We start from the raw sequence: 23,837 nt of genomic DNA on the forward strand, positions 1-23,837 counted from the left end.
AGGCCAACTATTTGAAAAGAGTTTTATTTGACAGATACATAAACTGCAGTTTTAGGAAATGGAATGGTAAAGCATTGGTTTCACCACCAGTTTGCAAGTGCATGTATACAGCACCGTGTATATGTGGTCCTGGTCATATCTCAAATGTATTTATTTTTATGCAATTGTGCTGGCTGTATCATTGGTCTAATTTCACATGACTTGAATCACAGGTGGTACTACACAAATGCAGAAAGGGTAGACAACATGAACTGCATGCATTAAAGAGAATGAAATAATTCAAACTTTTTAAAAAACAAAGCAAAACATGCATTATCAAAAATGTAGTTGAACATGCACTTCATAGAAATGTCTTTTAAGAACTTCACATCCTGAATGGAAACAAGTCAGTCATGGGGAACACACAATGGAACCAAGAGGAACTACTAGGGTCTAAGTGCACGCATGGTTTGTATGAGTGGCATGAACAAGCATGAGTCTGCTATACTGGGGAGTGGAGCTACCTGAGGTCATTTGTACTGCTGACGGGTTTTGGCTGAGTTGAGTCACTCCCAACAGGAGTGGGGCGACTGAAAGCAGAGCTGCAATGGTTCCGTACATCACATGGGATATTCCTTGTGCTGCAGTGAGAAGAAAAGCTTCAGGAGAAAAAAAAAAAAGCTCTGGCTCCACTTAAAAATGGATTTTTTAAAAAAGTAAGATGACTCAAAACAGCAGCCCGGAAACCAAAATCTTGTAAAAAGTTATAAAACTTGGCTTCTAACGCACGAGAAAGATTTCTGAACATGAAGTGCTGAAGGCAAAATTAGAAAGAAAGAAAAAAAGGTAACAAAGATCATGGGCCACTTCAGAAGTCACTTGGGGTTTTAATTTATGGATGTGCATTCAACTAACAACAACAAAACATAATTCTTAGTTGCATTCAAGTTTCATTAACAACAAAACATGGAGGCCGCCATGTCATGGACCAGTGATGGCTAACCTTTTTGCCATCGCGTGCCAAAAGTGGGGTGAGCGTGACGGGGTCCTGTGCGCATGTGCCCACACCCATAATTTTATGCGTCCCACCCCGCGCATGCGTGCATGCCCCCCGCACTCCCCCCACTTTTGGCACGCGATGACATGGTGGGCCCAGTAGGCTCGTTTTTTACTCTCCCCAGGCTCCAGAGCCTTTCTAGGAGCCTGAGGAGGGCAAAAACAGTGTCCCCCCCCCCCCGAGGCCCTCTGGAGGCCAGAAATGGCCCGTTATCTCGGGGGGGTGGAGAAGGCTGTTTTCACCCTCCCCAAGCTCCTAGAAAGGCTCTGGAGCCTGGGAAGAGCAAAAAATGGCCTTCCTCCCTCCCAGGCCCTCCGGAGGCAGGAACCAGTCTGTTTCCCTACTTCTGGTGGGCCCAGAAGGCCCGAACGGAGCTGAGCTCATGTGTCTACCAATATGGCTCCGCGTGCCACCTGTGGCACGCGTGCCATAGGTTCGCCATCACGGTCATAGACAAATCCACACATTTATTTTTAAGAAACAGAAGATAATGTGATACCACCAAGGCTTATCTTCTGCATCTCAGTTCCTTGGCAATCTTTTAAATGTGGGCATTTTTAGTAGATGTTAGTAAACAGCATCAGAGACATATTCTCTTGTCCTCATTAAAAATGTAGTCTGGTAGACTGATGTGAGGGACAGCCTTCTTTTCTTGATCACCTCAAGACTGAGCATTCAGAAAGGAAGGAAAGAAGGCTGCAGAAATGATAGCGCAGAGCTAGGTTATGTATAGGAGTACAAAAATGGAAGACCAGACCTTGTCCATGGAGAAACAAAAAAGCAACAATATAAAGTGTTCTTCAATTTAAAAATCACCACAGGGAGAGGAAGAACTAAATTACTTCTCAGCGTGTCATTCAGCAATGTCAAAAGTGCAATTCCATCACAGACAGGCATGCTGCACACACTACACAGAAGAGCAGGTCCTTACCAAGGTTGGAGAGAAAGTTGTGTTTTCCCCAGGAGTGCAAAGACTGTGCTTCAATGTAGAAGGGGAGGAAGGATAGCTAGAGGATAATATTGCTGGAACTGCTTTAAAAACTTCATTTTTTTTTATTCTGTAAGTTAATAAATGTTTGGGATAAGGCTTTACATACCTGAACCCTTCAGGTGTTGGGATGATGAGGTGAGGATTTGGGGGATCACTATGACATCGGGGTACTTTCACGGGGCGAGGGCTATTCCGATGAATAGCTGCAAGCAAAAAGAGAAGAACACTTGTGTGGGAACAGGGAGCATCACATCACACCTTAAAGCATTGAATTATAATAACTTGGTCAAAAATGAGAGAATGCACTGGAATTCACTGATTTTGTAACTGTTTTTAAATAGTTCTTGGTTTTGTCTTCAAACGTGTCTACCAAACTAGTAAAATGAACTTTAATAATCCAGTCAGATCAAAATAAATAGGCTAGTAAACAGAGTAAGCAGCAAAAACAGAGTAATTTATGTTGGAGTCATGCGGCACAAAAATTCACCAGACAAAAAGAAGCAGGTAAAAGTATAAAGTTACCTGAGTCACAAGCCAATTCCAACCTTGATGAGTTGGTTAATATGTCTTTAGGGCTACAGAGACATAACCAAGAAGTCTTCTAGGCAACAACCCAGAAGTGGTTTGCTTACATGGTTACAAGCCCAGACAAGATTGGCCAGCTGCTGCCACCTGCCATTTCACTTGCCTGTAGGCATAATTTTCACAATTAACCTGGATTGGTTTGAACCGACTCACTTTTCAGGCCCATCTTTGATGAACAAATGCATTTTAATATTACAGGTAGTCCTCATGGGACTGGCAATTCAGTCATTAAGCAAAGTGGTTGCTAAGTGAAACTGTGACTGTGCTTACGATCATAATTCAGCTTTTCTTTGCCTTTACAAGCATCATAAATGGGAGGATTGGTTGTAAAGTTGCCTTTTTAATCACTGTTGTAACTTTGAACAGTTGCTAAGTGAGGTAGTCACTAAACCAGGACTACTTGTAATGGAATAATTCTTTTCTATAGCCATATAGATGCAGCTGTGCTTATGTTTCAACATAAGCAACTCATTTCCTTCAGAGAAAGCTACACCCAGTTGAGAAATACATGCTGCAGTCTGAAATGAGATTCCACATTTAACCATATAGGCTTGTACCCCAATGAAATCCATCAATTTTTTCATCCTTGTCAACCATAACAGGAGAATGATGGATAGTTTTCCAGTCTCTTGGAATGTTGTAATAGACAGTCAGTGGGCTATACTTTAAGTTTGTAAGGCATAAGGTACATAACTGCAGTTGGTCCAGAATGCGGCCATGCGGGGGATTATGGGAGCGACGGGGTGCTCACATATAACACCTCTCCTGCGCGAGTTGCACTGGCTTCCTGTGGTCTTCCGGGTGCGCTTCAAGGTGTTGGTGACCACCTTTAAAGCGCTCTATGGCTTAGGGCCGGGGTATTTGCGAGACCGCCTTCTGCCGCCAATAGCCTCCCACCGACCGGTTCGCTCGCACAGAGAGGGCCTCCTCAGGGTGCCGTCGGCCAGGCAGTGCCGGCTGGCGACCCCCAGGGGGAGAGCCTTCTCTGTGGCAGCACCTGCCCTCTGGAATGACCTGCCCCCTGAGATACACACGATATCAGACCTCCGGACTTTTCGTCGGGCCCTGAAGACACACTTGTTCCATCTAGCTGGGCTGGCTTGATCCCATCCTCTCAGTTTTTTAATCGAATTTGGTTTTAATTGGGTTGTTTTAAATTCGGACCAAAATTATTTAATTGTTTTTTAAAATGTTTTTAAATTTTATATGCTATGTTTTATCCTGGCTGTACACCGCCCTGAGTCCCGTAGGAGAAGGGTGGTATAGAAATATAATAAAATAAATAAATAAATAAATAAATAAATAAATAAATAAATAAATAAATAAATAAATAAATAAATAAATAAATAAATAAATAAATAAATAAATAACTCAAAATTAAGGAATCTCAGATAGGACCCCGTGAAAGAAATGTATAGAGGTAGCTAAATATCTGGTTTTTAATACTTGCAATGACAACTGTAAGAAATCACATTCTAGTCTGTTCCCCTTGATTACAAAAGCCTTAGATCCATGTTAACACGAATAGAAGACTGCAATGTGCCCACTGGCGGAAGCCTTTGAAGAGGATCCAAAAACTTCAATCAGTAGAAAAGACACAGCAGCAAAGCTACAGGCTGCAAGGAGTTATCCAAAACATGCAACTCCATTGTTATCCACTGGACCTTTAGTTTCAGAGCTCATTGTAAGAACTGCTCATTACCATTAGAGCTTTGAACAATTTGGGGCCAGGATTCCTAAAATGCCACTCCCTCCCATGTGAAGCTGCCCACTCTTTGAGATCATCTGGAAAGACCCAGCTGCACATCCTGATTTCCAAGACTCATTTGACAGGAATGTGCAAGAGGGCCTTCTCAGCTGCTATGCCTGGAATGTCTGTTCTCTGGAAAAGCAACATGGCTCCCTGCCTAATGTCATTCTAATAAAATCTCTAATTTGGAAAAACTCTGCCCAGTTAGATACTTGCTTTGGGACTTTGGCATTTGGCCTTCTCTTTCTTGCTTCTATTTTGAAATATATTATCTGGGACTCCTCGTATTTAAAAGTTGCTAATGTTGTTATCATTTTTGTAACTGTGACTAAATAAGTGTTTATTTAATTTCCAAATAACTTAGATCATATCCCATTTCTATAAGCCATTAGCTTCAAAATTCCATAGAAGAGACTACAACTGCTGCCTTACCAAGGTACAAACCTGTAACAGGACTGTGAGGCTTTCCAATAACATGGCCAATACATTCATTCATCAATGACTGCAAACTCTGGGGTAAAAAAACACAGAAAAAAACATTGAAAGTTATACTGCTGTATCTTCAAATCATGAGAAATGAATAGATTGGGAACCCATTATGTTAATTTAATGTAAATTAAGCCATTAATTAATAAATAAGGATAAACTATTCAAATCCTTTTTTAGTATGGCAGCTACTAGTTTCATATATAGTTGGCAATGTTTATCCATTTGAAATGTATGATTAATTAACAGCATACCAAGAAATCATCTTCAGGCAGAGCAGAAATAAAGGCTGGTTCAATGGCTTGAAGAAAATCAAACCCCTGTGTTGCCCACCTGTCCAACAGAAAGAAATTATTGGTTGAAGTTTATACCAAAAATTCTATTTATTGAGAACACAGCTAATCCTCAACTTTTGACCGCAACTGGGACCCGAACTTTGGTCACAAATTATTGTGGTCATAAGTCAAGGCACTCATGTGACTGGATCAGATATTTCTTTTACTGATTTTACCGCAGTTTTTAAGCAAATCACAGTTGCACTTCTGAATCACATGGTTGTTAAGCAATTCACATGGTTGTTAAGGAAATGACATGATGAATGAACCCATTCTCCCAAACAGGATTTTTTTTTTTTGTCAGAAGCCATCAAATTACATGACTGCAGGGCGCAGAAACCAGTCATAAATTGAACTGGTTGAAAAACCCCTGAAATGTGCCCATGTCAGTGTAAAGCACCCATTCTGAAGCCATCGTAACTTTGAATGATCATTAAGCAACCAGTTATAAGTTGAGGACCACCTATAATTCTCTGTTATGCTACCTAAGTCTTGCCTTTCAAGTATTTATAATTTAAATAATAGGATTAATTTAAGGTTGCATACCTAAAGCTAGTTTAAAACTGTTGATCAGAAACAGTGCAGTAATCTCGACATGTTTAATTAAAGGTGCTTTACAAAAAGAAATCAGGTGATCCCTCAAGTTTTTCTAAAGTTGTTTTTTTAGATGAAAAATAAGATTCAGCAAAAATTATCAAAAACCCCTTCAAATAGGAAAAAACTGAATTTGGACTGAGGGGGAAAAAAAACCCAGAATAGAGCTCAATCCTGAAAACACAGTGGGCCTTGGATATAGGTCAATTTGGCATTTTTGCTTTAAATATACTGAATTATTCATGCCTTAATCACCTCCTGCTACGAGTCCTGCAATATGCTTTATGTGAGGCTGCCCTGGAAAAGCATTTGGAAGCAGCAAGTGGAATATGTGGCAGCCTGAGCAGTGATGGGTATATCCCATTTTGCTCAGGTGACCCTGCTGTTTGGAAAGCTGCACTGGTTGCCAGTGGGCTTCTGGGTACAATTCAAAAGTGCTGATATGACCTTTAAATCCCCACATGACATTGAACAGGTTATCTGTGAGAATATCTCCCAGGTTCATCTGCCCATCCAATCAGGCCAAATACAAAATGCAACCTGATGGAATTTTGGAAGGTGGCATTTTGGCTTTCTACCTCCATGCATTGGAACTCGGCCCCACAGAGATCTGATCTGCTCATTCTGTCCTCGGTTTCGGGAGAGCAACTTATACCTAGGTATTTCATACATGCAGGAGGAGGCATGCCGTGAGAAATTGGTAGGTACATAATTTTGTCTATTTTTTTTTGACATGTTTATTATTTTTGTTTATATTGTATGTCAACTTATCCATTATTTTCAAGGTTACTGTAATCTATGTAATGATTGAAATTGTTAGCCACTTTGGGAATAGGCAGTAACTAAAGCAAGCAGGCAAGCAAAGTATGTTCTTTATCCCATGTAAGGTGCTGAATGGCTTGGAACAAATTGTTGCAGTTGATTAGGATCAGGCAAGGAGATACTGATATCTATTCTTCTTCCTTCAGACTTATTAGCCCCACCCCAGTAGTGGGTTTCAATTCCCAACGCTACCGGTTCGCTACTGGGAGCGTGCGCATGCTTTGCATGCATACAGCGCTTCTGCGCATGCGAAGGTTCTGCACATGTGCAGAGCATTTTTGATGACGTCTGGGTGGGTGGGTGGAGCCTCCCGCAGCTACCACTACCGGTTCACCCAAACCGGGGCAAACCGGTAGCAACCCACCACTGCCCCACCCCATCAATTCCATGATATCTCCAGTCATAACCATTATTTTTTTAAATAAGTATATCAGAAAGGAAGTTCTCATAGTAAGGACAACTAAATACTACAATGCCACAATATACTTTCAACGATACTGTCACTTCCCATAGAATTCATGAAGTTCAAGTGTACTCTTAACTGAGGCAATAGTGACTACATTCTAAACTGCAGTGATTATTTAATACATGGGCACTGCATTGTTATTTAATAATTTAATCAACACTAATTAAAATCAATTACTCTTCTGTGTTTAAGATACACACTTCACAGAAATGAAAGGCACAGAAAACATTTTTAAAAAGCATCTACTTTGTCATTACCTGGGTCTGGTGCCTCGTCCACTCTCACATTTAGTGAGGACATAATTCATCCATTTTCTTGCAAAACTGATATACTGGTCTCCTATTTTCTGTCTAAATTCTCCAGACATTAGTCGGATGACTTCTTTGTGATACTGTAATAGATTTAAATGATCAGTCCAGATAATGAGCATTCATTCAATGGTTGGAACAGGCTAATGGTGCAAGTAAAGAACAATCAGACACAAATTATCCTACTTTGGACACATTATTCAAAGATCTAGCTCTTTGGAAAATTATAGGAAAGATGGAAGGAAAGAGAAGATGGTGACCAGCAGCAAGATGGATGGACTCAATTACAATGGTGATGGGTGCACTTTGGGAGTTACCTTGCTCTATGATTGACAGGTAATGGCATCTCCCAGAAAAAAAAAAAAAAAGATTGGGGACAGCATCCAAATGTGGTTAGAACGTACCTCCCAATTTTTTACCTGAAAGTCTCATCCTGCTTCTCAGAACTGATCTAACGGAGATAAGAAGCAACTGCAAATGTTTTACATGTCTGGATCTTACTAGAAAAATTAGCAACTGTTGGGATCGCTCTCCTACTTCTGGAACTTTCTAATAAACAACGAACAAAAGAGAAAGCCAATGTGGCACAGTGCTTAAGAGTTTAGACTGGAGGTGATGGAGAGACTCAAGTTCTAAATTCTCCCTCAGCCATGGAAAGATGTCTTTGGGATAGCCATTCTTTCTCTCAGCCCAACCTTCCTCACAGAGTTCTTGTTATGGGGAAAAATGGGAGGGAGGAGTGCTTTGAAGGCTGTCCTGAGCTTCTAAAGAAAAAGATGGGGCATACCTTTAGCTAACAACAAACAAGTTTGAAAGCACATTGCCCGCACTATAAGCACCATTGGAATTGATTGCTTTTAAAACAGAAAGATCAACAATATATTCCAAAATGCAGCAGTTTCTGTCAAAGCAGGCAAGATTGGTCTTTTTTGTCATGCACCAATATACAACACGGCTAAGAGCCGAGGTGGGGCAGTGGTTAGAGTGCAGTACTGCAGCTACTTCAGCTGACTGCTAGTTCAGCAGATCAGCGGATTAAATCTCACCGGCTCAAGGTTGACTCAGCTTTCCATCCTTCCGAGGTGGGTAAAATGAGGACCCAGATTGTTGGGGGCAATATGCTATTTAGTATACTGTCTTTGGTGTAAGCCGCCCAGAGTCCTCGGAGAGTGGGCGGCATAGAAATATGAATAATAAACAAACAAACAAACAAACAAACACAAACAAACAAACACTGAATTGTCAACAACCACAACAACAACAAAAACCCAGCTTTGGTTTTCAAAAAAGCATGTATTCTGATCATGATAAATACTGTGTTTATACATTAGATTTGTATTCTGCCTTTTGCGGAGCTCAGGGTAATGTGCATAGCATTTATTTATTTATTTTGTATCCTGTGCCTTTATTATTTTACAAACAACTTAAGGCAATGAATACTTTTCTCCTCTTATTTTCCCCATAACAACAACAACTCTGTGAGGAGAGTTGGGTTGACAGGGACTGACTGATCCAAGATCACTGAACTGGCTTTCATAGCTAAGGCAGGACTTGAACTCACGGTCTACCGCTTGCTAGCCTGGTGCCTTAACCACTAGACAAAACTGGATCTCTTCAATTCATGCTTATTTTCCCTCACAACAACCACCCTCCGAGGTAAAGTAGGCTGAGAAGGAGTGATCAGCCCCAATCATTTACTTAGAAACTGAGATTTCTCATTTCCAGTCTGTCGCCTTAACTATTATATTATCTGAGCTCTTCCCCCCACCCCCCCATGTTTAATGTAATAGCTATAAATAGGTTGAGGTGAAGTAACAGTTTGCCAATGTTTACTTAAAATATATGACTTCCTTTTTTTCTGAAAAGGCAAAAGAAATTTCTCTTGGACCTACCTCAAAGCCGAAGTTGTAACACTGAATCATGGCTTCTCTATAATATTGCTGCAGGGTGGCAGATTCTGATTCATCGAGTTCAGCATCAAATTCGGAAGTGAACATATGATCAACTCTATCGATTGCGCTGCTGATCTTATTGCACAGGTGTAAAGCATCACTCTGGAAAATGCGGAAAAAAGCTCTGCTGATATGTTTGGAATGTAGAGACACATAATTCTGCTGTAATTTACATACACATAACAATACTAGTAATAAACATGAATGCCTACATCTTTGCTATTTAGATTATTAATCTAGAATTGAAGGGTATATTGCAATCCTATGCAGGTAGACCTCAACTTAGAGCCAGTTATTTAACAACTGTTCAGAGTTACGACAGGAAAGGATGCTTTACAGTCAATAAAGTACTTCTGGCCATTGTAAAATATCACTTCGGCTCTCCTGCATCAAATTTACGACTGGTTGTAGTGTCCTGCAGTCATTCAATTTGCCAGTTTCTGGCAAAAAATGCCCATTTAGGAGGATGGGCTCACACTTACAACTGATTTGAACCTATGACCATGTTATTTACTTAACGACCGCTGTAAAAATGGTTATAGAATCAGATGCAATCATCTAGGTGCCTCAACTTATCACTGTCATAACTTACGACTGAAATTCTAGTAACAATTCTGGTTGTATCAGGGACTACCTATATTCTGGTTGTTAAGTCAAGGACTACCTGTATAAATTTACCTAGAGTTAATCTCATTGAAATTAATGGAATTACTTCTGTTGAAGTGTGTAGAAATATAATATTAACAACTAAAAAAAATTCATCAGTAATATGGCATGTATTCTTTTGGCAGATACATTTGACTATGAGTTGTGGTGGACATGAAAACTTTTATGTCTCTTACACACACTTCATAATTATATTTATGTGTAATTTCAGTCATGTTAGGAATATGCTGATAACTCCTCAAAGACACATATAGTTGTTGTTTTTTTAAGATTCTGTTTCCACTTCCTATTATGCAGCACTTATGGAAACCTTTTGAATATGTATCAAAATAGAGACAGTTGTGCTGCAATCCATACAGAATGTCACATTCAACTTATTTGCAAATCCTTAATCCAAATTCATAAACTCTCAACAGTTCTAGACAATTTATAAAATTATAAATATCATTCTGTAAAATTGCAGGGCAAATATTGCCATACTGACTTTCTATGGAAAGCAGATCTAAGTGGTTTATTATATATTTTGAAATGATAAATGAATCAGAATCAACAGCAGACCCCAAGAGAGTGCAACTATGGTCCCTTTACCACCTGTGATCTAAACTCTGGAATTCTGGAAGCTGAAGTCCACAGCTCGTGAAAGGGCCCTAGCTGTGCGCCCCTGGCCTAGGAGATAATAAACTAGAAAGTGCTGTACCTTCAACTGTTGTAAAGCTGTGGCAATTTCTGGCTGGCTGGAAGTTTGCTCCTGCTGCAAAGAGATCAGTCCTTCAAGTAACTGCTGAAAGGCTTTTCTCTGGTTCACAAGATGAACCGGCTGCATTACCACAAGGAGGAGGTTGTCAACCTAGAACAAAAGGGAACACAGCGTTGCTGAAAATAGAATTCAAATTATTTGATGCACTCTAAATATTCCAAGGATGGAACTTTTCTTCCCAGAAAATTAATCATCTTAACGAGAATCAGTTACAGATTTGGATTTACTAAAGGCTTCTCTCATTATGATCAATTAAGAGCAATTTTATAAATAGAAGCAGGTTTCTATGCATCGGGTTTGTCCAAATATTTACTGGAAGTTGCTAATAGAGGAATGAGAATCTTTTGTGCTAAAAAAAGAAGTGTTAATTATTCCATTTGTCAAAAGGCCGTCATTCTCACTGGAATTTTAATTACACTTACGTGTGTTGTTTCTTGAGGAAATTAAAGAAGACAAAAGGTTTGTTTACAACATGAAAATACTACCCAACTTTTATTTGTGCCTTCAGATTATGACTGTCAGGCAACTGCCTAGACAAATCCCTGCAGATTTATTGCCAATGTTTTTCAGAAATGGTTGGCTGTGACTTCTTTTCTAGGGGTAAAGAGTGTGTGACTAGCCCAAAGTCACCCAGCTGGCTTTGAGCCAAAGAAAGGACTAGAATTCACTGTCTCCTGGTTCCTAGCCCAGCCCATTAAATCAGACTGGCTCAATAACATATTTAGAATGTCTAACAAGGGAAACCCACATTATTAAATATCCAGGACCTTATGGTAGTAATATTTCAGATATAATTTAGAACACATTAAGCATCACCCAAGCATTTGAGTCCATGTATTAGCTAACACAGAAAGACTTTACCTGCATACTTCCTAGTGTATTAATAGTTTCCACTTGAGGAACTATTTTGATTGGCTGGCCTTCCCAAGTGCTCCAGCTATCATCAAATTCTTGGTCTTTTTCACTGTATTTTGTCATCAGTAAAAACGATTCCCCTGTGACCTCATCAGAATCTTTCGAGCAATCCTTTCCAGCAGCTGCATTAAGCAACTGCAAGATAAGAGATTTTTCCTGTGCAAAAGTATCTGGCACGAAGATTTGTAAATTTTCAAGCCCAGGAATTTGTACCTGTAAAACAAATGAAAATGGTCAAAACTATTAACAAGGAGATCGATATCTCATTTTCATAATTTTCTGTTTGTAATCACTACACTCACCCCCCCCTCCCCCAGCCTCCAATACAGACTGCTTTGGTTTCTTCGATGTGCAAAAAGTTTTCGGAGACTTAATTATAGGAGTTCCTCTGAACTGGGACAATTCCAGTTGCAAAAAATCTTTATATCGTCATTACCTGGTTGCTAGCAATCTAGAAACAGCAGACATTTATCTTCCCATGTAGTATATTTAAGCTGCCATCCATGTATCCGAATTTCTGGGTAAACTCAAGGACTCCTTCCATTAATATTCCCATGCTACGTAGCCCCCGGACTGATTTTTACCTTTGTGTACTGCTGTGCTTTCAGAGCAGCAAGGAAATCTCTCACAGAGGCAGATAATGTGAACTCCGCTGCTATTTCAAGGTCCTACAAATATGGTGAGAAAAGTACATTTTGTTACAAATGAATGGCTTAGCATGAAATTGCAACTGGATTCGGTCTAATTTGTTTACCTTTCTTAATCTCTTGGCAAAGCCAAGAGCTTTCGATGCTCTCTCTCTAGCTTCATGAAATAGCTCTTTCAATGCCCGGCTAGTTTCTATAACAGACCTCCTACAAAAATCAAACAAAATGCATTCACGATACCTTTCATTTCAATATTCCAATTTGGAGAAGAGCATGCAAGTGAAGATTAGAAGGCAAATATGTGCAAACAAGAAACTAAAAATGTAATTACAATTGCTAAAGTATATATTTTATTTACAGGCAGTTCTTGTTAGTGATCACAACTGGGACTGGCAAAACACTCATGAAACAAAATAATCATCAGGGAAACAGCAACTGTGCTTATGATCTTACTTCAGCTTTGCTTTGCTTTGCAGTCCCAAAAAGGTTGTACATGTAAATAATCGTTGTAGAGTTACTTTAGATAATTGACGTATTAGCAGTCACTAAATCAGGCAGTTGATAAACAAGGATAACCTTTATTGATTATACCTATTAATATAGCTGCCAATCTCAAAATTATGACTCTAGGTGGCACATATAGAATTACAACCAAACACAACAGCAATTTATAATGAAATAATATCAGGCGAGGATGAACCTAACTGGAATCACTAAAAGCACAATATCCCAATGATGCAGTTACCTATTATCCAGATGGGCTGCACAAAAATTGTTCTCCTTGATGTTGATGTATTTATAAAAATAAAATAAAAAACGTATTTAAAAAAATGTTCTCATCTTGACTATATTCCTCATTAACTCTAATCAGTATCAACAATGGTGCTTTATTCATATATGAACATTTTTCGAGGAGGAATACCTGATTTCATCTGAAGCAACACTGTCATCAGCACTAGCCCAAAATTCATTACAGCTCTCTTGTAAGCCAGAGTCCAAAAAGATTCCTGTTGATTTTAATAGTACTCCTGCAATGTCACTGCAACAAAAATAAAACAGTCACTTCTGAGAAAGTTTACGCACCAAAAAGTTCCTTTCCTGGAACTATAATAGAGATAAAGGAACAATGGCCCTCCAAACATTGCTCACTGCAAAACCTAACATTTCTCAACCCAGACTGACTCAGGCCTTGGAAATTATGGTTCGACAAAGCCATGTTCTGCATCTATGCACTACAAGGTAATGCAGCAATTCGGATATAAGCATATATTTAAATTCCTCCCATCTTATTTTTTTATTCATCTTATTTTGAACAAAAAAAAAAAAGTAAACAGGGGAGTAAAAGCTAAATTAAAGATACATTCATAAAAAAAAGATTAATATCCTTTTTTCATTTATTTACATAAGATGTAAATAAAGCTGTCAGATAAAATCAAATATTTCTGATTCTGATTTCAAGGGGGTTGAGGATTTTTTTTAAAAAAATATATAGCTAAGAAAATTGCCACCACTTTTAGTACATGAACTTAATTTTGCATTAAGAATTTTCATCACAGATATATTTAATTATAAACACTTTCTGTACATGGCTAAATACAGCACACATAAACAGCCATGTGCCACATTTGCATTCCAGGAAGCAATAGATCAGGGGTCTACAAACTTGGCAACTTTAAGACTTGTGTATTTCAACTCTCAGAATACCTCAGACTGCATATTGCCAAATCAGGAGACCTCTGCAAGATTACAAACTCTGCCCTGTAACTTTGTTTAATTTGTAAAAGAATAACATTGTATTTTCTCAGTAAGATATTTCTGTGCCAAAACATAGGATAAGTGTTTTGGAAAAGAGCAGCAAATGAAAATCAGCACTCCTGGATAGGCAAATTTCTTGGCCATACTTTAATGAGTTTATTTGACTTATGTGGAACAGTGTGTGAAAAAAGAAAATATTAGCACCAAGAACAGAGTTAAACAATAAGTAGACGTATTTTGAATAAATAATTGGCTTCCATTAAAATTATTCAAGTAAAATTAATATCAAACTAGAAGTGTTAGTTATCATTAAAAAGATCAACTTTCAATTTGACGGAATATAAAAATTGGGAGACATATAAGCAACTTATTAAAAAATATTACAATTGTTGATGCAAATGTAGTATTAAAAAGTCATAGTTTGGAGTTTAAAATAAATCCCAGAAATTTTAAACAGAAACTAAGGTATGAATTTTCACTTATTGAAAGAAAGTAAATCAATACAAACTAACAGAAGATTCATAGTAATAATGCAATTCTACCAGAATAGTTGTCCAGCTTGAGCTTCACCTCCTCGTATATAAGGCGTTATTTCTTTGGTGAAATTCCATTCTTCTTCCAAAAGATTCTTTAAACTATGAGATGCCTGAGGTAACTGCTGTAGCATTTGGATCCAGCTTCCCATGTAATCAAAATAAACCTTGAAACCCAGAGGAAAGAAAGAAAGAGTAGGGAAAGCCATTTAAAGAACAAAGACAAATCCTCATCCATAATATCATGTTAGATTTCTAAAACTGAACGTTGCTTACAATTCTCCTCTCTCCAATATAGAATCCTTTTATCAATTCTCATGTTCCTGGCACAGAATTACAGTCCCCAACTTCCATGCCAATCAAGAGACAGAATTCCTCAAAAACTACTGGAAACCTCAGAGAGGCCTCATTGGCTTGGAAAAGAGGTACTTTCACATAAGGAATTGTGTACAGGTAGTCCTCGACTTACAACCGTTCATTTAGTGACCATTCAAAGTTACAACAGCCCTGAAAAAGTAACTTATGACCATTTTTCACACTTACGACCTTTGTAGCAGCCCCAAGATCACATAATTCAGATGCTTGGCAACTGATTCATACTTATGACTGTTGCTGTGTCCCAAGTTCATGTGATCAGCTTTTGCAACCTTTTAACAAGCAATCCAGATTCACTTAACAACCGTGTTACTTATCAACTGCAGTGATTCGCCTAACAACTATGGAAAAAAAAGGTCATAAAATGGGGCACAACTGAACAAATATCTCACTTAACAACATAAATTTTGGGCTCAATTGTGCTCGTAAGTTGAGGACTATCTGTACTTAATTCAATCAACAGCACTGGTCTACTATAATGTGTATTAAATGGACCTTCAACATACCTGTGTCTTTTAACACCAAAAAGAATCTACTGGTCACTCATACAAATAGACTTATTACTGTCAAGAGCTGCACTGAAAACTGAAGCAAGGTTTTCTGCCTGGGAGAAAAATACATCACTTTCTCTGTGGGTCTAGTTATCCTGGAAGATGATAGAAGATAATATGCGTTCCTTCAATTCTGCAGGGCCAGGAATATCAACAAAGAGTAAGCTCCCTGCAGTTGCTCTTTTTGGATGGGGTCATGTTAACTTCTCATCACAAAGTCCTTCCTAGACAGGATACATGGTTCTAACCATGTCCCAAAGATGCTTTTTCAAGAGGCAACTGGACTTTCTGGTTTTTCTTTGAAGACGTTTCACTTCTCATCCAAGAAGCTTCTTCAGCTCTCTTGAGAAGAAGCAAAACTTCTTCAAAGAAAAACCAGAAAGTCCAGTTGCCTCTTGAAAAAGTACCTTTGGGACAACCATGATCTGGATGACTGAGAATCTCCATAGACATTCTAACCATGCCTCCCTCTGAAACAATATTTCCTTCTGAGCCCAGATGATCTTGATTTTTTAAGGGTTGGAAGACCTAGTTTTCCTCATAGGTACACGATCAAATTTGTCAACCTGTCTGGTTCGAGTTTTACAATGGTTGTACCATGTTTTCCCGAAAATAAGACCCTGTCGTATATTTTTTTGAACCCTGAAATAAGCGCTTGGCCTTATTGCCATGCACTCAAAAGCCCGATTAGGCTTATTATCAGGGGATGTCTTATTTGGTGGGAAACAGGATATATCCGTGGCATAATCTGTCATCATTTAGTGCATTTTATGACTGTTTGCTCCCTAATGTTAATATTCTTTACCTTGACTGTTTTCAACAGGATGGCTATAAATATATTTACTAAATATAAACAAGCAAACCCTTAAAGGCTCATAGATAGATAGATAGATAGATAGATAGATAGATAGATAGATAGATAGATAGATAGATAGATAGAGTTAAAATACAAAATGCAGGTTTTTGCAGGCTAGGAAAGTACTTTGTTAATTGACATAATCTAAAAATAACCAAGCGGAACTTGAATCCCCAGATGTTACACTGAATTGTGAGTTACCATTAACATCTTATGCAAGTCTTCTTCGAAGGAGTCGATGTTGCAGTGCTTCTGAAGGTCATCAACAACCTCACGTAACATAAACTGGTAATATTGCTTCATCAGGAGGCCACCTTTTAGAACCTCTCTACACTCGCGCACTAGCTGCAAGAGAACAGTCCATAAATAGTACACTGATCAATCTGGTGTTTTTATGCTGCAAAATGCAAAGATGTTTCTAAAGAGCAAACTCTATAAATATCTGTCCTCTTAAGATCTGCTGGTACATGAGACAAGCACCCCACAAAAAGAGTGATGCAAAATAAAACCCAATTGGTAGAACATCTGATGTCTGCAGGGTATGAATCTAAGCCCCTTGTCATCCATTTCCCATCTTCACAAGGCCTCTTGCTGTAATGTTTTATCTCATGGAATTCGGCAAGTACTGTTATCCCTCTACTGTCTGCATTTTTTTCATATTTGCTTGAATACTGAATAGTTGAAGTTTTCATTTAAGACCAAAGCAATAAGTTTATATTTTCTTGGAGGAGACTGATTGTAGATTATTAGTACCATCTATATCAAAAGGCCATTTTTGTTATCAGCCTAAATCTTTTTTTATTATTGAATGACATAGAAATAATATTTATTTTTAATTTTTGTTACTATTAAATTTATTTGCCACCCATCTTGTTTCAAACAACTTTGGGTGGCTAGACAAAATGAAATCATGACCCCAAAGATGGAGAAGCAGGGAGCTGGGGGGAGGGGGGGAGGAGCTGGAATTAGCCCTTAATTAGTCAACCATTTACAAATATATAAATTAGTCAATAATGTATAAATATATTTTATATATACTATGTTGAAATTTTTAAATATTATGCAGCATGTACATCTTCATCTAGCATTACAGCATAAATTCTCCAAAGTTAGAAAATACGTGAATAGTTTCACTAAGCAGCCATTTTATTTAATTTGGGGAAAAAAGAGATTGCTTTTATGCCCTCTGCAGAATCCTCTGTCTTCCCTCTTTTCAAAACATAAAAATCAACATCATATAGCTATTTTCCTGAAGCACTTATCATTTGTGGACAATGTAAAAGTTGCACAAGACATTGTTTTTTTTTCACTTTAGATAAAATAATTATTTGTAAGCAATGAACATTTGTCGCAAGCAATGTTCTTCCTCATTATCTTGTGAGCAGCCTCTGGACTACAGCAGAGAATTGTGAAGATACATTTTTACCTGCCACCATCCTAACATTACAGAATAAAATAAAATATGACAAGCAAACCTGCTTAATACTCAAGAGGGATGGCTCCCCAGCAGGCTGCTGTTCCAATCTTAATTTGAGACACTCGTGGATAACATTGAGAAGAACTCGGCAAAGAACCAGAAAGGCAGGTTCAAAAGATGGCAAATCCATAGATTTCAACTCTTCCCATGATACAGTACTGCATTTTTGATCTGAAGAAGCCGGAGAATTTGACAACTGCACATAATCTGAACATAAAATGGGATCTGGGTATTCAGAAAACTAACAGCAATAAAAGAGAGAAAGAGAGAATTTGGTGATTAATTTAGTCTCTTCTTTGGAACAGTACATTTTTATAAACCACATATTAACTTTGAAAACTGCTGAAAATACATGAAGCAAAACCACCTTCTGTTTAAACCGCATCCTATCCCTGCAGATAAATGTTTCAAGAAAGATCTCTAGGCCAGCAGTCACCAACTGGTGGTCCACGAGAAAATTTTGGTGGTCCGCAGAAAAATTATTTGCATTTTTTATATTGCACTAAATACTATTTATCCTTTTTAAAAAAATCATATTAGTGGTCCGCGGGATTTAAAATTATGAATTTAGTGGTCTCTGAGGTCCGAAAGGTGGGTGACCCCCTGCTCTAGGCTATACAGCATAGATGCTGATATTCAAAGTATGCCACCTCTCCTCCCCCAATAAAAAAATCCCTTTTGGTGCAAGCATGGGAGTTAGATTGGAACTAAACAACTGGCTGCTCCAGAAAAGTAGCAACACAGGAGTAATCAGGCTTGTAGCAATGATACATAACCAGCATGGTTGCTAGATTTACAAGAAACACATTTTCTAATACACATCTGGCAGCTTTACCCAAGGAAAATTGTTTTTAACAGAAATCCATGTAAAACTATTATTAAAATACCAGCAATGTCTAAACATCTTTAGGCTTGTCTTTCTTGGGTCTACATAAGAGAGCCACAGAGGCAGCCAATAGCTGATATTTTCACTCTGGACTGGGATGGTATCATTATATAGCACAATGGGAAAATTAAAACAAGAAACCAGTGAACCAGAATACCTGGACAGTACAGAGAAATGCTGGGGAGGTGAGCCATTGAGGCTCCAGCACATCTCCCAGGGTGCCAGATGTTGATGATAAGGATTAATATGAAGAAAGCTCTTGCCTGTTTTCACATCCTACTCCATAATAGTAGGAACCAAACTACTGATCAAACGTAAACTTCACGTACCAGACATTCATCAGCATGCATATAAACGAAACATATGCAAAACATCAAGCAAAGGAAACGTTTCCCTTGATTGGGCCTGATAAGTGTGGCCTATGATAACCCTCAGTTTTTTTGTGGGATGTTTTCTTGCTGCCCAGTTGAGCCTACATAGCCTGAGGGGACGGTGGGGCTCTCATCCTAACCATCCCCAACTTTGCTTAGCTCCCAAACCTAATTTTCATTGGCCAGTGCTGCCATTTGCTGAGGGAATGAAAATATAGAGAGAAAATGCTATAGAAAAAGAGAAGCAGACTTACCTGGTTTAGAATCTTCTTCAACTATCATGTCTAAAAATTTAAATAAAAGTAGGTTTTACCCCAGTCCCAGGAACTAAGGATAAATTATTCTGCAAAATGGACTCAGTTAAAACCTTTTCTAAAAAAAAAAAAACCCCAGTCTTTGCTTTTTCAATTGTCTTCTTCGGATCCCATATATTTTCCTAAATATTTGCAATTCTTTATAAAAATAAGACAATAATTTAACACTCTGTTAAAAACCACTTACAAGTTAAAACAATCATAATCTTTATCCACATTATCAAAATCTGCAGTGAAACAGATCAGATACCAGTAAAAACAATCAAATTGTTATGTCTATGGAGGAATTTACATAGAAAGGTAGCAGCATTTTTCTCCACCTACAACATTCAGAGGTTAAAAATCCTGCTTCAAGACACTATTTGCTTCATGATAATTACAGTAACATAATTCTACTTTATGGCTGATTTGAAATTACACAGTGATTATTAAACTTAAAAAAAAAACAAATTTGAGAGACATGGTATAATAAAACATTCATATACTGTATTTTTTGTTCCATAAGACACACCTGACCATAAGACGCACTCCCGTTTTTGACCTCTTTGCGTCCCATCTTTGGTCTCCTTGCATCCTGTTTTCGGCCTCCATGCGTCCTGTTTTTGGTCTCTGTGCGCTCCGTTTTTGGCCTCCACACATCCCATTTTTGGCTTCCGTGTGCCCTGTTTTTGGCCTCTGTGTGCCCCATTTTCAGCCTCAAAACAGGGCACGCAGAGGTCAAAACAGGGCATGCAGATGCAAAAAATGGCCGAAGGATGGGGGCCAGCGGGTGGGCGTGGCTTCGGCAATATTCATTCCATAAGATGCACAGACATTTCCACCCACTTTTGGGAGACAAAAGAAGTGTGTCTTATGGAGCGAAAAATACGGTATATGGATCTTTATATGATAACCATGTAAATTATACAATACAAATTAATATTTGAGTTTTTATCATAACAAAAAAAAACCTGTCAGACTTCTTCCATATCAAAAATATTTCCAGGAATCTGACACCAATGTGACATTTAAATGCACCCTCTACTCATCCAACCTGTAGGCTATATGCTTGAGTACTTCCGATACATGCAAACCCAAAAGAAATTGGGTTTTGGGGGGGTTAAGCATGCAAGACAAGACTGGGATATCAAAAATTAAATTGTCTTGTAAATCATTAAAACAACTGAATGATTTTGGTTAGCTACTCTCATCCAGCATAATCACAAAATTCTTGTGAGAATAAACAGGAGAGGAAAAAAACAGACAGGCTTCTAGAACTACTTGGAGGAAGAGCAGAATATAAGTACAGTAATGTATAATGTTTTTGTATTAATTATTTTGAATTTAAATGTATTTAAATATTTTGTTTACTGTATCTTAGCTCTCACAGGACTTCCTGTTAATTTTTATTTCCTAAATTTCAGAAGGATTGGAACATTTATTCATTTTTTTTCATTTTGTGTAAAATTACCTTTCAGTCTAAAGAATATCCTTTCTTCGACAATCAAAATCACATCAGAAAACAATAAAGTAGCATAGATAATATTCTGTGAAAAAACTTTCATTTCTAGCACTGGCCATTATTACTCCAATAAGGCCTGTCCCATGTTATAGGGCCATTAGTATCATCACTAAGAAAGGAGGAAGAGAATGGGAGAAATTGAATACCTAGTGCAGCAGCCCACAACCTTTAGGGCACCAGGGACTGATTCTGTGGAGAGTTTTTTCTGTGGACTGGAAGAGGTGTGGTGTCATGTGCTGCTTGCATCCCGTGAATGGGGCTTTGCTTGTTTATGCGGACCAGTTTCTGGCATGCTGCAGACCAGTGCTGGTCCCCAGACCAGGGGTTGCAACCCTTGATGTAGTGTATTCCCACTAACCTTTAACTGTCAGGAAATTGATACAGGTAGTCCTCGACTTATGACAACTGAGCCCAATATTTATGTTGCTAAGCAAGGCAGTTGTTAAGCGAGTTTTGCCCCATTTTACAACCTTTTCTGCCACAACAGTAGTTGTTAAGTGAATCATGCAGTCATTAAGTGAAACTAGGTTCCTCCATTGATGGTGCTTGTCGGAAGCTGGCTAGGAAGGTTACAAATAGTGATCATAACTCTGCAACAGTGCAACTACTGTCATTCCTGTGGCAAAGCGCCCAAATTACAATCATGTGAACAAGCGAATGCTGCAATGGTTGTCAAGTGTGAAAAGTGGTCATAAGTCACTTTTTAAAGTGCCATTGTAATGTTGAACGGTCACTGAATGAATGGCTGTAAGTCAAGGACTACCTGTGTAGGCTCTGTTGTGGCTTTTCTGTAGTGCCAGACACAGAACTGACAAGGAAAGACCACATATATATTACATTATGTTTCACCTGATAATGTCACCATTACTAAAGCAAGTCAACATGGTTTAGCATGGTTTGAACTATATATGCATTTTTACATAGAAAAACTTTTTGAAGAAAAACATTGCTTTAAAAGGACTATTGCTTGAGCATCATCCATTCCACCCGCCTCCCCAAACCTACCTCTAGCTGCTGATCGCTCTTTATCAATGCCATTCGGGCCCTCTGCAAGGAGCCATGCATTAACTTGTGCAGTCTTAAAATGAGTTTCCTCAACCCCATCTGTTTCAGTGCTTTATCTACAAATGGCCTATAAATAGAGGTGAAACAAGGTCTGCCATAGCCTGTCTCTCTGCTGGACTCTGTAACTGCCCGGCAGGTTGAGTCATCTTCAGATTCAAGCCTATCAAGCTTTCTTGACAAATGTTCCTGTGCCTCAAAGTCAAAATTTGTATTGGCAAGATTATTCCGGAAGGCTTGTCTGAGTTCCTCCATTTTCTCCTCAGAGATTTGTTCTTCATCTTCACTTTCCTCTGTGCATGCACCTGAGGTTACCCTATCATCATCATCATCGTCTTCATCGTAAACTTCATCCTCTGGATCATTGTCCCTGAATGAACGAGGAGAAGGGATTTCAAACACTGGCCAGCCAATGTCAGAAAGATCCTTGATGCCCAAAAGAGTCCCCATAATCCTTAGTTTCTGGTTTAAATCTTTTGTAATGTTTAACCAAAGACAAAGTGCCTGCACCCTGTCCTGAAAATCCCTTGCAGCATATTTTTCATAGTCACTTTGAAGGGCCTTCAGAGATGGATAAAGTGCTTCTACGTATTCTAGCAGCTCCATTATCCGCTTTACCTGTTCAAAAGAGACCCGCTGGCGATGGAGGTGCTCGTGATAGCTTGAGTAGCCCATTACATTAGCTCCATGGGCTGCTTTACACTGTCTTGCCGACGTACCATTAAGACTAGCTCCATTTCCCACACAGGAGAGGTTCCGATAGTTTACCTTGAAAGTAAAAATTTCATTGATAATATCAGGGATGGCTTGACGAGCTGTGTACAAATAGAAGTCTTGGTCCTTAATAGTCCGCCCTGCATGCCATGCCTGCAGTTCAAGCCAGATTAATTCATTGGATCGGTTTAATTCAACAGAGGAAGTGCTTTCCTGGCCTTTCTGCTCTTTGTCCTTTTTCTTGGAAACTGAGGTAAGCTTTAGCAATAGCCGCAGGGTCTCAAAAAATTTTAAGCGATCTGCTGGGTAATCGGTACGAGACGTCTGGCGTGTAGTTTTGGCTATAGGCACGGGTACAGATACTGGAGGCTTAGCGTTGCTGCAGCCAAGGCTGAGGTAAGGCTTATTGAGATCAACATCCGGAATCGACTTTTTTGGTAAGGACCCACTAACTGAGTCCAACATGAATGAACACTGTACGTTTTTCTTGTGATCCCTCTCAGTTGTCCTTAGGGTGGCTCGGATCTTTTTCCCCTGCTTATAGCTGTGCTCTTCTGAGTTCTCGGAGATTTTAATATTATCTTTGTTAGGCAGCTGGTTGGGTGAGCTCATTTTCTCTGAAATCATAACACGAAACACATTTTTTTCACATGCTTTTTTTTAAAAAAACACACCTAATTTATACTAATTTTATTTATTCTATTCTGTAAGTGTTCAGTTTTGTTGTATGCTAAATGTACATGACACATTTTATGACAGTCCCTTAAAATTATGTAAAAGGTTCAAAACCTAATAGATATCATACATAATTCAAATACCATTCAAATACTCTGCCCATGTTTTTATGTCTAGCGTCATAAATTTATGAAACACTGGAACACAGGCATCCAATAGAAACCACATTGATGTCAAACATCACAACATCATGTCAATTATGCAAATTATGTAATTTGGCTCAGTCAAATCATGATGCAGATGGTGTACAGTACAGAATGTGCACTATTTATGTGATGACGTCATAAGACATACGACATCATTCTCCATCTGCCTTCCTATGATATCTATATAGTACAGATTGTTACCTGGTACTTAGCTGTGCCCACAAATTAGGATGATAAAACGTCTTAGTAGT

The 23,837-nt window shown here is 38.5% G+C and overlaps 1 protein-coding gene across 4 annotated transcripts in view; it reads right to left on the reverse strand.

Annotated features, from left to right (window-relative positions):
* The window catches only part of MAP3K4 (mitogen-activated protein kinase kinase kinase 4), a 72,105-nt gene that overhangs the window by 18,383 nt on the left and 29,885 nt on the right, over positions 1–23,837 (reverse strand). The window contains exons 3-17 of one of the 4 annotated variants that reach the window (XM_070932611.1): positions 21,935–23,322; positions 17,856–18,098; positions 16,582–16,725; positions 14,608–14,765; positions 13,233–13,349; positions 12,418–12,517; positions 12,248–12,331; positions 11,610–11,876; positions 10,689–10,838; positions 9,266–9,427; positions 7,323–7,456; positions 5,103–5,181; positions 4,807–4,873; positions 2,134–2,230; positions 504–620 (exon numbers count right to left, since the gene is read on the reverse strand). In XM_070932611.1, the coding sequence (XP_070788712.1) occupies positions 504–620; positions 2,134–2,230; positions 4,807–4,873; positions 5,103–5,181; positions 7,323–7,456; positions 9,266–9,427; positions 10,689–10,838; positions 11,610–11,876; positions 12,248–12,331; positions 12,418–12,517; positions 13,233–13,349; positions 14,608–14,765; positions 16,582–16,725; positions 17,856–18,098; positions 21,935–23,322 (3,307 nt within the window). Of the gene's footprint in view, positions 1–503; positions 621–2,133; positions 2,231–4,794; positions 4,874–5,102; positions 5,182–7,322; positions 7,457–9,265; positions 9,428–10,688; positions 10,839–11,609; positions 11,877–12,247; positions 12,332–12,417; positions 12,518–13,232; positions 13,350–14,607; positions 14,766–16,581; positions 16,726–17,855; positions 18,099–21,934; positions 23,323–23,837 lie in introns of all 4 variants that reach the window. The other 3 variants (XM_070932610.1, XM_070932613.1, XM_070932612.1) reach the window with 3 other exon arrangements.

The sequence above is a fragment of the Pituophis catenifer genome, unplaced genomic scaffold, assembly GCF_029215685.1.
Source record: "Pituophis catenifer annectens isolate HBS135680 unplaced genomic scaffold, rPitCat1.0.hap2 SCAF_1, whole genome shotgun sequence".
NCBI lineage: Eukaryota > Metazoa > Chordata > Lepidosauria > Squamata > Colubridae > Pituophis > Pituophis catenifer.